Source organism: Vicia villosa, linkage group LG1, assembly GCF_029867415.1.
Source record: "Vicia villosa cultivar HV-30 ecotype Madison, WI linkage group LG1, Vvil1.0, whole genome shotgun sequence".
NCBI classification, from domain to species: domain Eukaryota; kingdom Viridiplantae; phylum Streptophyta; class Magnoliopsida; order Fabales; family Fabaceae; genus Vicia; species Vicia villosa.
The window spans coordinates 251,642,220-251,656,949 of NC_081180.1; the positions used below are offsets into that span (position 1 = coordinate 251,642,220).

The 14,730-nt window shown below is 32.8% G+C and overlaps 1 protein-coding gene across 1 annotated transcript; it reads left to right on the plus strand.

The window, feature by feature from the left end:
• Positions 1-6,514: 6,514 nt before the first annotated feature.
• LOC131645187 (uncharacterized) lies at positions 6,515-12,754 on the plus strand. The gene is made up of 11 exons (XM_058915850.1): positions 6,515-7,067; positions 7,421-7,545; positions 7,996-8,440; positions 8,559-8,674; positions 8,917-9,691; positions 9,911-10,360; positions 10,577-10,765; positions 10,881-11,108; positions 11,364-11,700; positions 11,805-11,988; positions 12,072-12,754. Exons 1-11 carry the CDS (start codon positions 6,870-6,872, stop codon positions 12,550-12,552), a joined length of 3,528 nt encoding a protein of 1,175 aa, XP_058771833.1. The 5' UTR covers positions 6,515-6,869; the 3' UTR covers positions 12,553-12,754.
• The last annotated feature ends 1,976 nt before the right edge of the window (positions 12,755-14,730 follow it).

Genomic DNA, 14,730 nt, shown 5'->3' on the forward strand with positions numbered 1-14,730 from the left:
AAACAACACTAGTTTTTTTTTAAATTATTGGGAGCTTTATAGTTGTGTGTTTTTGAGAGAGTTTATAATTACTACTAGTATTTTTTAAATATTAAAATTTGAATGATAAATAACTTGTTATAAAATTATATATATTTTAATTTTAAAAAATTTAAAAAGTGGTATTAATTTTTTTTTTTATAATTTATGTTTGAGACAAAAAATGTCTCATTATTTTAGTGAATGATAAAAATTCATGTTTTGTTTAACTTTTTGTCATTTATTTTATTCAATCATATAATTAGTTTCTGCAATAAACAGAATATAAAATATTTGTTTTATTCAGTCCTCACTTTTTAATAAATCAAATGCAATTTTAATGATTCTTTAGTTATCACGATTATTTTAATAAATGCACATAATTTCTTGCTATGTAACTTCTTTTTGTTAGATTACAATCCCCAAATATCTTGAGCGAAGTCATAACCAACAAAGATTTAAACTACTGTTACCAATAGTTAGTTGGTTTAGTGGTGATTGGCACTGGACTTGATAGTGAGAATCACGGTTTGATCTCCACAACTGCGATTGGGAGGAGGATGAAGCCACTTGATGCCAGAACTCGCCCCCGAACCGGACTAAATTGGTGCTATAAAAGCCAAAAAAAAAATTAAACTACTGTTAAATTATATTATCTTATAATTATTTAAAAAACTTAAAGATAGTTATTGTGCGTAAAATTTTTGTGTATTTCCATTAAATCCTTATTTAAATATTAAAAATATATTAATCACAATATTTATATATTATTTAAAAAAAATATTTTAGAAAAAATAATTCTTTTATCTATTTTTTCTTTTTACTATCTCCCTCTAAAATTTTATTCTCTTTCAAACTTTCAACCAAAACCTTACAAAGAAAAGTGAAGTGGTGTCACTATGACCTTGTGGAGCTCAAGAGAAATACAAGAATTATCTTCTACAATTCTTTTACGCATATACTAGTACCCATTATGCTTGAACTTTTTAGGCAATTAAATACCCTACATGATAATTTAATTTCGTGTGCATAAAGTTGAACAATATTCCTATAGTGAAGAAAAGGCATGGATCAAGATTAATTAATTAGTCATTATCACCCTTATCTTTCTATACGTTTCATTCATGAGGTGGCCACATGATTTCATGGTTCTAAATACTTAACACCTTTGCTTTTCAGAATGGATATCCATTTGGTCAAATATTTGCTTAAATTAAAATTGCTACTTTTGTTTTATTAAATACCATTTGCTTTCACCACAAACTACGGAAAACAAAAAACAAAATTCAAGTGTTATTAATAATCTTTTTAGTTGAAAATAGTGAAACATTTCTAAATTTCAATGAATTATAAAAGTATCTTTCAATGACTTATTAGGATAGGTTGCAACTCTCGAGATAGTAGAAGTTTTGGCTATGGAAAACATAATGAATTGCTTAAAAGGGTAATAATTGTTAGGGCATTCTTGTGAAAAATTCAAAATGCTTCTTGATTTCGATGATGCATCTCTAAACATATTTCAATACACATAACTCATGCTGATTTTGAATTATATTTTAGACATTTTGTCTGAGGTGAAATTGGAAATGTATCTCCGTAAATTTATGAAAATATATTTTCGAATTATATTGAACCAGAAACAATCTCAAAAACATAAAAATGCAGAATGAAAAATAAAATTAACTTTGATAACATAAAAAATGAAATATTAAATAAGTAATTGTTAACATAAATCAAACATTACATTTCAACATTCAGGTGGACGTTCCAACATCTTCATAAAATCTTCGATTGATCTCGCAATCATCGAATCTAGCTCGATCGAAATTTTTGTTTCGTAACTGAAAAATGTATTCTACGTAACCCTTAAATACGCACTCATCTTCAGCTCAAAGTTGTTGAACTCAATCTTTTCTTATTTCTCAATCGTGAAAAATAAAAGCATCGGCATCAATATATTTCTCACAAACTTTCCTGGAATGTATAACATCAACGACATATAACTCTTTTGCAGAAGGAATTATTATGACATTCCATGCATCCATTGTTTTTCAACAATCACGCTAGCTTTGACAATTATTCTGTCTTCACCCTTAATGTGTTTTGTCCCTACCGCAGGTTTAACCTGGCTTCTCATATTCTTTGTGACGTGATACCTACAAAGTAATGCATATGAAGTAGGAAAAACCTCTACAACTGAATTCATCAAAGCGGTATCATGGTTGCTGACATTTACTTTCGACGTGTCTTCTTTATCCTTCAACATTGTCTGACACACCTCTAAAGCCTAAGTAACATTTCCTTTTTTTCCGCTCTCTAGAAATGCAAACCCGACACAATAAGTCTTCTCAAAAGCTTGTACTTGTTGGTCTTATACGTTGAATCAATGATGAGCATAGTAGAAAACGTATTGAACAACTTGATGGAATCAGGATGAGTCCAATATATATCTCTAATAGTTACTTCATCCTCGCATGTTCAGTACCTAGATACATAATTGTTATCATTCAGAAGTTTCAACAGTTATTTCATCTCAGTTATATCCTCCACAACGTCTTGTTGTTAAGGGCCCGAATATTGCACACTTTCAGAAAAGTCACTGGGTGGTTAAATTAGAAATAAATTAATATGGTTAGTACGGAGATTCATCTCCTGAATAAAATTTAGAAAATATATGGGGCGAGACTCAGTTGGGGCGTGTTTGAGTGAGACTCAAAGTGCATTCGAAGATGCATCTCTAGAATAAAATGGACATTTATGGATTTTCATAGGGTGCTTTTTCACCATTTTGAGTAGGATTAGCAATTCCCAAACATATGATGGTTGATAAGGGGCGAGGCGGAGACAAGGAACCCGAGTTGAGTACATAGCACCTCTCTGATCGCTCGTTTATCATATGTGCAGCACTTTCCACTGGACGCCTCACCTCCCTTTGAGAATGGTTGACATGGGAAAGTGGGAAAATAACATGTCCCCATCCCGTAACAATAAATAAGGAGTCATTTGATCATGTTCTTCAAAAATAACTATGGATTAATCATTGTGTATCCAATAGACAAGCCTTATGTGAATATTTGTGGGGGTCCAATCATGTGGACTTTTTTGTTTCGATCATCAGTGGGAGCTCATGGTCGGATTTGACCTTATGATATGTTAGTTTTCTGAAGGTGGAGATTTATTCAAGCCTTGGCCATGCCCTCATAATAATAGGGAGGTTCATTCTCAATGATGAAGGTTGTTGGGGGAAAATATTTACGCCTGTTGTGATATTATAGGCAAATCAGTCATGTGTAGCCGATTGGGTATATTTATCGATAATCATATGAGTTTGCATTGGGTGTGTGTGTGTGGAGAATTTAATTTTATCTTCTTACAAGATGAGAAAAAAATGAAAGGTGTTATGCGAGGTTGGAAGACACGAAACTCTTTAATTATTTCATTGAATATGTATAGTTAATTAATCTTGTGTTGGTAGGGATGTGGTTCACATGGACCAAGTTAGATGTATCTTCTATGAGTAGGTTGGATATCTTCTTATCATATGTGTGGTGCAAAAATTGGCATAATAGTTTCCAACAAGCATTTGTCAGAGGATCTTTGATCATTGTTCGATCATTCTATGTGTCGACGTAGCCAATTGAGGACCATGGTTATTTCAAATGTTAGATTAATTTTCCAGGTTATCAAAACTTTGTCAAAGAACAACGACAAACGTGCAATGTACCAGGATGAGGGGTTTGTGCTGAAAGAGAAAAGCTTGATTTAATGGTTTGTTAAGCAAGTATGGATTTACAAGTTGCTTCAAATTTCGGTTTCGCAGTCACAAGTTATTTCACAAGTTATAAGCTATTGGTATATTAGTTCAGTTTCAAGTAATAAGTTGTTGGCTTCATAAAATGCTGTTAGTAAAAATGGTTTTGTGATTCAAACTCACTTTTGCCTCTAAAGCATATTAATAAAAATTCAGTTGGCTCATTTTTAGGCTTTGTTATGGTATTCAACTGTGATTTTGCAAGATCTCTCTCGAAAATCATTTTATGTTCAAAAAGTGGTATGGTTTAGCATGTTTGTTCTGTTTGTTAAGTTGGTGTTCAAGTTGGCAAGTTTCGACTGTTGACAATTTGATATACCACATCACTAGACATCATATTTCATACATATTCCATTTTGCATCTTTACTTTACTATTTCATCCATTTTATGTTTCTATTATATTTTGGTTGTATCTCAGATAATTTTCTGTTGACTTTTTTTGATGTTTCTATGCTATTTTGCTTCTTCTTTGTATATCCTTAAATTGCCTATTACGTGAGACGTTTTACTTTATGTCTTATGAGTTTTTTATGCTGGTTTAAACTTCATTTAGTTGTTTGTGTTTTGTAGTTTTCTTGCCTTTTGTCCCTCCTCCTTTTTGATTTTGTCAAAGAGGATGAAAGGATTCGTGCTGAAAATTATGAATTGTATTATTACGTGCTTAACGCAGGAGAACATGGCTCCATGTAACTCAAAATTAATCAAATTTTGCCAAGCATCAAAAAGAAAAGATTAAAATTGCCCTCTATCGAAGTACCGATTATTTCGTTTTATTAGTGATTTGTCTTTTATGTGTGTTGTTTATTTTGTTAATCTCTTTTGTTGTTTCTCAAATAATAGTAACTTAAAAATAAATAGAAAATCAATGTAAAATTACATTATAATAATTAAATTGTCGCATATGCATAACTTAATATTTTTTTCTCAAAATTTAACAGATCCGATTGACTAATGAAATCGTATTTGAGACATTAAATAGTAATATTTATTAACTAATAGATCAAAGTGAAACTTTAAAATAAATTAAGAGATCAAAAAATACATTAAACTTAATTTTTTTCACTTGACATCAAGTTAATGTCGACAAAACTTAACTCTGCTATTAATAACACATTTTAAAAAAATAGTGTTAACTAAACAAATACAAAGTTTATATAAAATTACCGTTCGGGACATTTCTCTCCTGATTAACTCTAATTATTTGAAGCTGGTGCAAGGTGCTACATATATTAAATAAAATTTTAAGTGAATTCAATATTGTTAGAATTTTGAGAAGCATCAAATTAGTTGTTTTTCTAAATAAATTATAATGCATTGTAATTTTTCAATAAAGTAAAAATTTGTAAATATATTTTATCTTATCAGTTAATTATAACTTTGAAATTTTAATATAATATATATATATATATATATATATATATATATATATATATATATATATATATATATATATATATGGAGCATATCAAGTGAGAGCATTTTAAAATGAGAGATGAGAGGAATAAATATCAACCATTGGATTCATCAAGAGAGAGAAGGTTAATGCATTAATGTAGCTATTACTTTCTCTCTCTTAATGAATCCAATGGTTGATATTTATTCATCTCATCTTTCATTTTAAAATGCTCTCACTTGATATGCTCTTTTATATATATATATATATATATATATATATATATATATATATATATATATATATATATATATATATATATATATATATATATATATATATATATATATATATATTTAACTCTTTTTAATCATATTTAAAGTATCATCATAAAAGGTTGTAATGCACTAATAAGATAAATTTTTTTATACAGACATTACAATACATGTCAAGTAATCTCATAAAGTAAGTCATTTTACATACTTGTACAAAAACTCTTATTATATTACCACAATAAAAAATTGTATAATACTATTACTACTAGTGATATATTTCCCTTTTATAAAATATACTTACATTTATAAATACAAAAAGAAACTTTTTATAATGTATACATGTGGATATGTAGTCTAGATTCATGTGATATATAGTCTACATTCATAAAATTCAATACATTAAGAGTCAAACAAGTGTCTCAAAATAAACAAGAAAAATAAAGTAGTATGAATTAAAATTTAAGTAGTTTAATTTCATGTGGATAATAAACATGAAATATATATATATTTCATAAATCAAAATTGAAATCATCACAAACCCATATTAAAAGCTAGGTATAAAATAAAGACTTTGTTTTGGTTTTGGAAAAGGAAATATACCTGCCAATACTATAGTTTTCATCGTCTATTATCTACCACACATTTTTCATCTCCCAAAACAAAATATAATAATAAATAATAAATACATTAATTACTAAAACCATATAATAAAAAAAGAAAAACAAAACTTTAAGTAAAAAATAAAAAATAAAAAAGTAATAATGTCAAATCGAGAAGGTAGTAGATAAAGATGGGACCAACCAAGAGGGTAATAAAGTAAAAATCTTCTCTCTCTCAAGGGTATTATCGTCAAACAAATCAAAAAATAAAAAGAGTGCCGTTGTGATGTATACGCTGACGTGTCAAATACTCTCGTGTCTTAATTATCTTTATTAATCACAGTGTTTAAAACTAATACACGCTTTAAAAAATTAATTAAAAGATAAAACCCATTCGTGTTTATAAACCCAAACACGTCCTTCTTCTTTTCCATTTCGTACAAAAAAGAAAAACTCTCTCTCTAGACTTTCTCTCTCTAGAATCTCAAAATCAAACACGAAACTCTCGAAGCTCTTTCACTCGTCGCAACGTTTCTCTTCTGAATCATCATCTCAAATTCAAATTCAATTCAAATTCTTCACCTTCTTCTTCTCTATATAAATCACCGATTTCATTTTTCAATTTTTCAATTTTTTTTCAAATTTTTTTATTGCTGCGATTATTGTTTTTCTGTTCGTACGGTACGGTACGGCGTCGTTTTGTGGAAATTCATCGCCGTCGTCTCTCCGTTACGTATTGACTGTGATCGTTAGTTTATTGTTCTGTTGAAGTATGGCGGCCGGAGTTGAATTATCGGAGGGGAAAATTGGGATTGTGATGGAGTTTCCGGTCGGTGATGATGAATCTGTGTCATCGCCGGTGAGGTTGCCGAAGAGGCTCCGGCGAAGGCTTCTTGATACGGAGTGTAAGTCACCGAGTTCCGTGGAGGAAATCGAAGCCAAGCTTCGTGATGCTGAAATTCGTAGACAGGTGTTTTTACGATTCTATTTTTCTAAAAACTGATTTTTTTTGTTGTTAGTTTGATGAGAAAGTTAAGGGATTTTGAGTTTTCAATATTTGATTTTTTTTTTGTATTTTCCATTTTTGTATTTGATTTTCAACCACAGAACAGAGTAATCTCTATTTGGGGAATTTTTATTTTTGATCATACATAGTTTTTTTTTATTCTATCTATTATCAATTTCAAGTTTTTTATTCTATCTATTATAAATTTCAAGTTTTTTCTTCTCTTCTAAGCAAAAAAAATCTTTTTTTTTTTTTTTTTTAAAGTTTTGTTTTGCTTTGTACTCATGTAATAATTGATAAGTTTTGTTTGAGTGCAGAAGTACTATGAGAAACTTTCAAGCAAGGCACGTGCAAAGCCGAGAAGTCCATCAAGGTGTTCATCTCAGGATGAGGATCTTGGTCAGAGACTTGAAGCAAAGTTGCAAGCTGCTGAACAGAAGAGGTGGGGTTTCCTTTAGGTTGAATGCTTGGGTTTTCTGTTGTGATATTAACCATGTACTATTTTTTTTTCCTTCTTCTTTTTAAGAATTCTAAGTAACTGTCAACATATTATGATCTGGGTTGTGGTTTGGGAACACCAACTTTTGACACCTCATGTGACACCATATACCTTATCTCTCACCTATTTTTTTGATGTCATACTCTTACATATATTTAATAAATACACTGAAACCAAAAACAAACAAAAAAAACTGTCCCAATTTTATATGTTCAGTTATAATTTCAGTTATGTTAAAGCATAAATAATTATATGTTTCTTACCTGATTATAGAATGGTTGTTTTTTTTTGGTAACGTAGATGGTATTTGATTTTCAGTCCTTGTCTTTATCAGTAGTCTGTTATGTTTATTTGATGAAAGAAACTAATTAGGTAAGATCTCTTTTCTGACAGGTTGAGTCTTTTGACAAAGGCCCAAATGCGCCTAGCAAGGCAAGATCAACTGCGTCAAGCAGCGAAAAATGGAGTTGAAATGCGCGATGCAAATGAACGGGTAAAGCTTGGGACGAAAGTGGAATCGCGTGTTCAGCAGGCAGAGGCTAATAGGATGCTTATCCTTAAGGCTCACAGGCAAAGAAGGGCTTCTCTTAGAGAAAGGTCATCTCAGTCGTTGATGAGGAGAATGACTCGAGAGAGCAAATATAAGGAGCGTGTGCGTGCTGCAATTCACCAAAAACGAGCTGCTGCTGAATCAAAACGGCTCCGGTTGCTTGAAACTGAGAAGAAGAGGGCGCACGCACAAGTCTTGCAGGCCAGACATGTGGCGAAGTCTGTATCTCACCAGCGTGAGGTTGAGAGAAGGAAAAAGAAGGATGAGTTGGAAGATCGATTACAAAGGGTATGGTGTTATTTTGTTTTTTTGGGTTCATTTTCACTGCTTCAAAAATTTCAGATTTTACATGGTGGCCTTAGTATGGTGCTATTTCTAACCAAGTCTCCAAATTTACATTGAGCAGGCAAAAAGCCAAAGAGCCGAATATCTCAGGCACAGGGGAAGATTGCGTGGTTATACGTACGAGAATTGGGTTAGAATTTCACCGCAGGCAGAATTTCTTTCCAGAAAACTAGCAAGGTTGTTTGAATTTAAAGTATATATATGTATATTCTGTTGCAACTTGCAAGTTTTAGGTAGCTCTAGTTTCACTGCTTTATTCAATTGTAGTCATTTTGGAGAGAAGTCCTTAATATTGTTTGCAATGTTTTTTTTCCATCTGTCAGGCAAAACTTGTACCCTTCAAAATTAAACTTAGGTGTATCGAACTTCTTTTATTGGATATTATTATATGATTTATTCTGACTATTTATTTCCTGAAGGTGCTGGAGGCGGTTCTTGGGACAGAATAGAACAACCTTTACCTTGACAAAGGCATATGCTGTGCTGGGGATCAACGAGAAATCTGTCAAGTCATTGCCATTTGAGCAGTTTGCTGCTCTTATTGAATCAGCTTCTACTCTTCAGACTGTGAAAACTTTAATTGACCGGTTTGAGAGCCGTCTCAGAGTGCTTACAACTGTTGTTCCTGCCAGTTATTTTTCTAGCTTGGATAACATCGATCACCTTCTTAAACGGGTTGTTTCCCCCAAGAAAAGGGCTACTCCTAGGAGTTCTGCAAGAAGCCCGGCAAAAAAAGCAGATTCAGTCAAGAAGTCAAACAATAGCTTATCTAAGTTATCAAGGTATCAAGTGAGAGTTGTTCTTTGTGCTTATATGATACTGGGTCATCCAGATGCAGTTTTCAGTACAATGGGAGAACGTGAGATTGCTTTGGCCAAGTCTGCTCAAGAATTTGTCAAAATGTTTGATCTGTTGATTAAAATTATATTAGAGGGGCCAATAAAAAGTTTTGATGAAGAATCAGTCTCAGCTGTTAAGAAGCGATGTACTTTCAGATCGCAGCTTGCTGCTTTTGATAAAGCATGGTGCTCGTATTTGAATTGTTTTGTGGTCTGGAAAGTTAAGGATGCTCGTTCTTTGGAGGAAGATTTGGTTAGAGCTGCTTGCCAGCTTGAGGCTTCTATGATTCAAACTTGCAAGTTAACTCCAGAAGGAGTTGGTATTAGTCATGATATGAAAGCTATTCAGCACCAGGTAATTTTCCATATTAATACTTGTGAGTTTTCCTTTTGAGTGGTAGCAATAATTGTTGAACTTGTTATGTCTTCTTTCTACAATATTTTCTTCGCTCTGTTACGTGTGAATTCTGAAGTATGGACAGTTATCATTGGGTTTTCTTCCCTTAACTGCTTTAATATTGTTGCAATAGAGTATGCTTTGGCTTATTCCTATTTTCTATGTTTTACAATACAGGTCACTGAAGATCAAAGACTTTTGAGAGAAAAGGTGATGCACCTGAGTGGAGATGCTGGGATTGAGCGCATGGAAAGTGCACTATCTGAAACAAGATCTAGATACTCAAGAGTAAGGGATGGCGGAAGCCCAGTGGGGTCTCCAATGACTCAATACATGTCTCCAAGCCCAACACCACTTTCTACTGTTGCAAGCCCAAGTGAAAGAAATATTTCAAATGAGAGCAATAAGACAAGCCGAGTGGTTCGCTCCCTTTTTAAGGAAACCGACACTTCCTCTATAGAGTCAAGCTTCTCTTCACCTATTACCAGTTCAAGTACTCAGCCCAGTACTACCTCTGGAAATTTGGTGGCACCAAACGAGGTTCTTGTGAATGAATTTCTCCATGAATACCACCGTAGTTTTGCTGACGGCTTTGATGTCCCTGATCACATTCAAAACAGCATTGAGGTAAGTACATCTTTATAAATTTGTTACTTTCATTTAACTGAAGGTTGATTTTGGATTACGCTTCAATAATTTGGTTTTGCCTGAGGCGTTGATGTTTTGATCTGCTGTTCATGTTATCCCTTTTACTAAATTTTTTTTATAATATTGAATGAATCCTTTTGGTGTTATGCTGAAATGTTTTGATTTTAAATTCTCATTCACTCTTTAACATGACAGGGAAAAATCAAACAGACAATGGAGAAGGCTTTTTGGGACAGTGTTATGGAATCTGTTAAGCAGGATCAGCCCAACTATGACCAGATTATTCAACTCATGGAAGAGGTTAGGGATGAAATTTGTGAGATGGCTCCAATAAGCTGGAAGGATGATATTATTGCAGCCATTGATTTAGACATTCTTTCTCAGGTAGCAGCTATATTATTTTTCACAGGCCTGTTAGACACATCATTGAATTTGGAATTTATACCTAACTATGTCATTTTCTGATTTTTGATCATATCTGTCTTCTGTGTATCTAAAGGTGCTTAAATCAGGCAAACTGGATGTCGATTACCTTGGAAGAATTCTCGAGTTTTCGCTAGTCAGTTTGCAGAAGCTTTCTGCTCCAGCCAATGAGAAGATAATAAAGGCCAAACACGAGGCATTACTCTGCGAGTTAAGTGAAATATGCCAATCTAAAGATGAAGCAAACAATGCATGTGTTGTAGCCTTGGTTAAGGGTTTGCAGTTTGTCCTAGAACAGATTCAGGTGTGTCCGCTTAACATTCCTTTTTTGGTTCTCTTTTCTTGATCATATGTTCGTTTATTACATATGGGTTATGCTTTTGAATACATCTCTACTTTCACATAATCTTAGCTGCTAGATGTTATGCTTTTCATGAAACTTGCCGTGTTGTGTCACACTGTAAAACTTAATGAGTAAACTCTGCACCATTTCTATTGCTTTTAAAGATTTGTTTTACTCTGGTTGTATGTTATGTGACATGATAAATTATTTTGACAGATTCTTAAGAAAGAGATAAGCAAAGCAAGGATAAGATTAATGGAGCCTTTGGTTAAGGGACCTGCTGGTCTGGAGTACCTTAGGAATGCTTTTGCAAATAAATATGGATCTCCATCTGGTGCCCGTACCTCTCTACCTTCAACGCTCAGATGGATTTCATCTACTTCGAATTTTAAAGACCAGGAATGGATAGAATATAAGAGTTCCTCCTCAGCATTGGCTGATATTTCATCCCAAGAAGGGCTTCCTTCAACTACTCTCAGAACTGGGGGAAATATTATGCTCAAAAGTACTGGCAGTCCAATGGTCTTTTCTCCTGACGGTTCAAATACTAAAGGTTTTCTATTTTGACGAAACTTTAATTTCTGATTCTTCAGTTAAGCTGTTACATACTTCCAAGCAACACTTATTTTGATACCTGCTTTCATGTTATTTGATCAGGTGATCAGCAACCAGAATGCAAAGGAGAACCAATTGACCTCGTTGTGAGGCTTGGTTTACTAAAACTAGTAAGTGGAATATCTGGTCTAACACAAGATAATCTACCAGAAACTTTATCTCTTAACTTCTCCAGGCTGAGGTCTCTCCAGGCTCAAATCCAGAAAATTATTGTGATTTCAACAAGGTAAAGCGGGATTATTTGTGTCAAGAAACAGTCTGAACTGTATTGTCTTTACTGAATATTTTTCAATATTTTGGGCATTGCAGCGTTCTTATATGTCGTCAGATTATTCTGAGTGAAAAGGCAGTAGCAAGCTCTGCAGATATGGAAAATGCAGTGTCCAAGTGTGCAGAACAACTCTTGGAGCTCTTAGACCGTGTTGAAGATGCTGATATTGATGACATCGTAGGAGTGATTTGCAATCTGCCTTCAGTTGACGTGGAGGAAGATGCAGGGAAGGTTCAGTCAAGAAAAGCAGTTGCTGCCAGAATGCTAGGGAAGAGTTTACAAGCTGGGGATGCTGTGTTTGAGAGGGTGTTCAATGCTGTTTATTCAGCTTTGCGCGGAGTTGTACTCGGCGGAACCGGTGCTCGTGGGAAGAAATTAGCTGAAATGGCACTACTGAAAGTTGGGGCTGGTGCTCTGACTGAAAGGGTAGTGGAAGCTGCTCGTGTTTTGATCGTGGCAGCAACTGTATCAGTTGGTGTTCATGGGCCATGGTATAAATATTTGACTGACAACATGTGAACATAAATTATTTGTTAATTACATGAATAATGATATTACACACGTATCTGTCTGTACATAGGAGTGTGTAAAGTTGTAAGATGTAATGTAGGTTCCTGTAAAGATTAGTGGATATGGTTGTCTGATGTAATGAACAACATATGCTCATGTAAAAAGATGATATGGTTGTCTTTAGCAGAATGCTTTTGATGTAATATGTAAATAGATATTTGAATTTATATAAATTGCTAATATATGATTTGTGATCTTATAAATATTTAAGTGTAATTTTGGTTAAAATTGCTATAATTTAAGATTGTTATTTCAAGATTTTCTCAAATTAGGAAAGAAAATTAATACACATGCTGATGTGATCAGTAAGTTTGGGAAATCAAGTTTTTAAGAAAATTATTGTTTTGTTGGGTTTGAAAGAAAATTTAATCTGTGGTGTGGTGTGTTGGCCACTGGTATAGAGACCTTTTATGGTCAGTTCTTCTTCAAGCGACTACTCTCTCTCGATTAAAGATAATGTTGCTTGAATGACGAAGACATAAGGATTTAACTCTCTTGAGACCATTAGGTCTTCGCTTTTTAGACTTGAAAATTTAAAGATTACACATATATAAGTGTTACTTAGAATATTTGGACGTCAGATTTTAGACTTGAAAATTTAAAGATTACAATATTTGGACGTCAGATTTTAGACTGAAAATTTAAAGATTACACATATAAATGTTGCTTAGAATATTTGGTCTGCCTTTAGAGTAACGAGAACCAACTATTTTATATGCAAATGTTTCTAATATGAGTAGTGCTATTTAGTACGAAGCAATTTGAAGAAGAAATACAAGAATGGATATTTGTCACTATTTTAGTGGTAAATTTTAAATTAATTTTAAATTTAACGTCCTTTTTATGGGGGTTGTGGTGATAATGGATGGTTGAGATCTATTCTTGTATTTCTTGTTTTTCCACTTTCTTATTAATAAGCATTTTCCTTCTAATATTGACAATCTTTTATCAATTCATGAGCTTACAAGAAAAAGAACAAAGAGATATTTTGTGTGTGCTGATAAACCTTAACATGTCGGATACTCTTCATAATCGTATTTTGATGGAACGAGAGGGTTATGCATTATTTGTTAAATTGGAATACGAGAATTTATCTTTTTCTTGTGATCATTGTGTGTTGGTCATACTATTGATTAATGTTGAAAGTTGAAATGTAAGAATGTTGAAAAGTCTTTAATTAAAGAATCTACAAGATTCGCGCCTAAAAAGTTTAAACAGACTATATCAGAAATGTTATAGTGAACGACATAGTGAATGATGACTCTGTAGATTTGAATAAAGTATGAAATTATATTTTTGAAAATGACATAGAGAAGGATGATTATATTGTGGTCATTCAGGAAGAGCATGTTAATGCTAATGAGGAACGTTTATCGTAAACAGGCTCTCTAATTGAAGAAGAAGAAAAATACTAGAGTTTATTAATGATTTGAATAAGAATTTGGTGATTGAGAAAGGCTTAACTGATGATAGAATGGAGCAACCTGATCTTGGCCCTATGGTTATGAAAAATAGTGGTAAGAACTTGGTGAGAGATCCCCGTAAAGGTTTGTATTTGGAAAAGAATAATAACTTGTTGGGATGATGAAAATGATCCTTATCCTTCTGCGCTGGTCTATACTATACAAAATTGGCTTTAGCCAAGTAAAAGTGTAGTGTAAGACATAAACACACTCAATCTAGAATGGTAATCAACACCTGAACCATATCGAGTAAACACACCACTCAATGAAAGTTATTTATTGAAATTTTAGAGGAGTAGGAAACCTTGATACTATGCTAGCTAATAAAAATATTTTTAATCAACAAAAGCCCGACTTGCTTTTGATTATCGAATCAATGATTTCTTATGCTCATTTTTCGAGTTAGTGTTTCAAACAAATCAGATATAAGAAATTTGCATTAAATTTCAGACACAATATTTCAAACATATGGACTTTTTGCAATAGATATGATCCCTTTGTGTTGAGTGTGTCTGAATAACAAGTAACTAATATAAGTTAATTGAACTAAATTAGTCATCGTAATTGTGTAAGCAAGTAATTTCCATGTGATTTGAAGATAGTTATGAAATGAACTTATCAATCTTCAACCGACCAATCTTGACACTTGGTGCAAGATAGGTGA

Coding starts and splice junctions, on each gene's coding strand:
- LOC131645187 (XM_058915850.1), top strand. CDS start 6,870: ATGGCGGCCGGAGTTGAATTATCGGAGGGGAAAATTGGGATTGTGATG. Junction 8,675..8,916: donor CTTTCCAGAAAACTAGCAAG/GTTGTTTGAATT, acceptor TATTTCCTGAAG/GTGCTGGAGGCGGTTCTTGG. Junction 9,692..9,910: donor TGAAAGCTATTCAGCACCAG/GTAATTTTCCAT, acceptor TTTACAATACAG/GTCACTGAAGATCAAAGACT.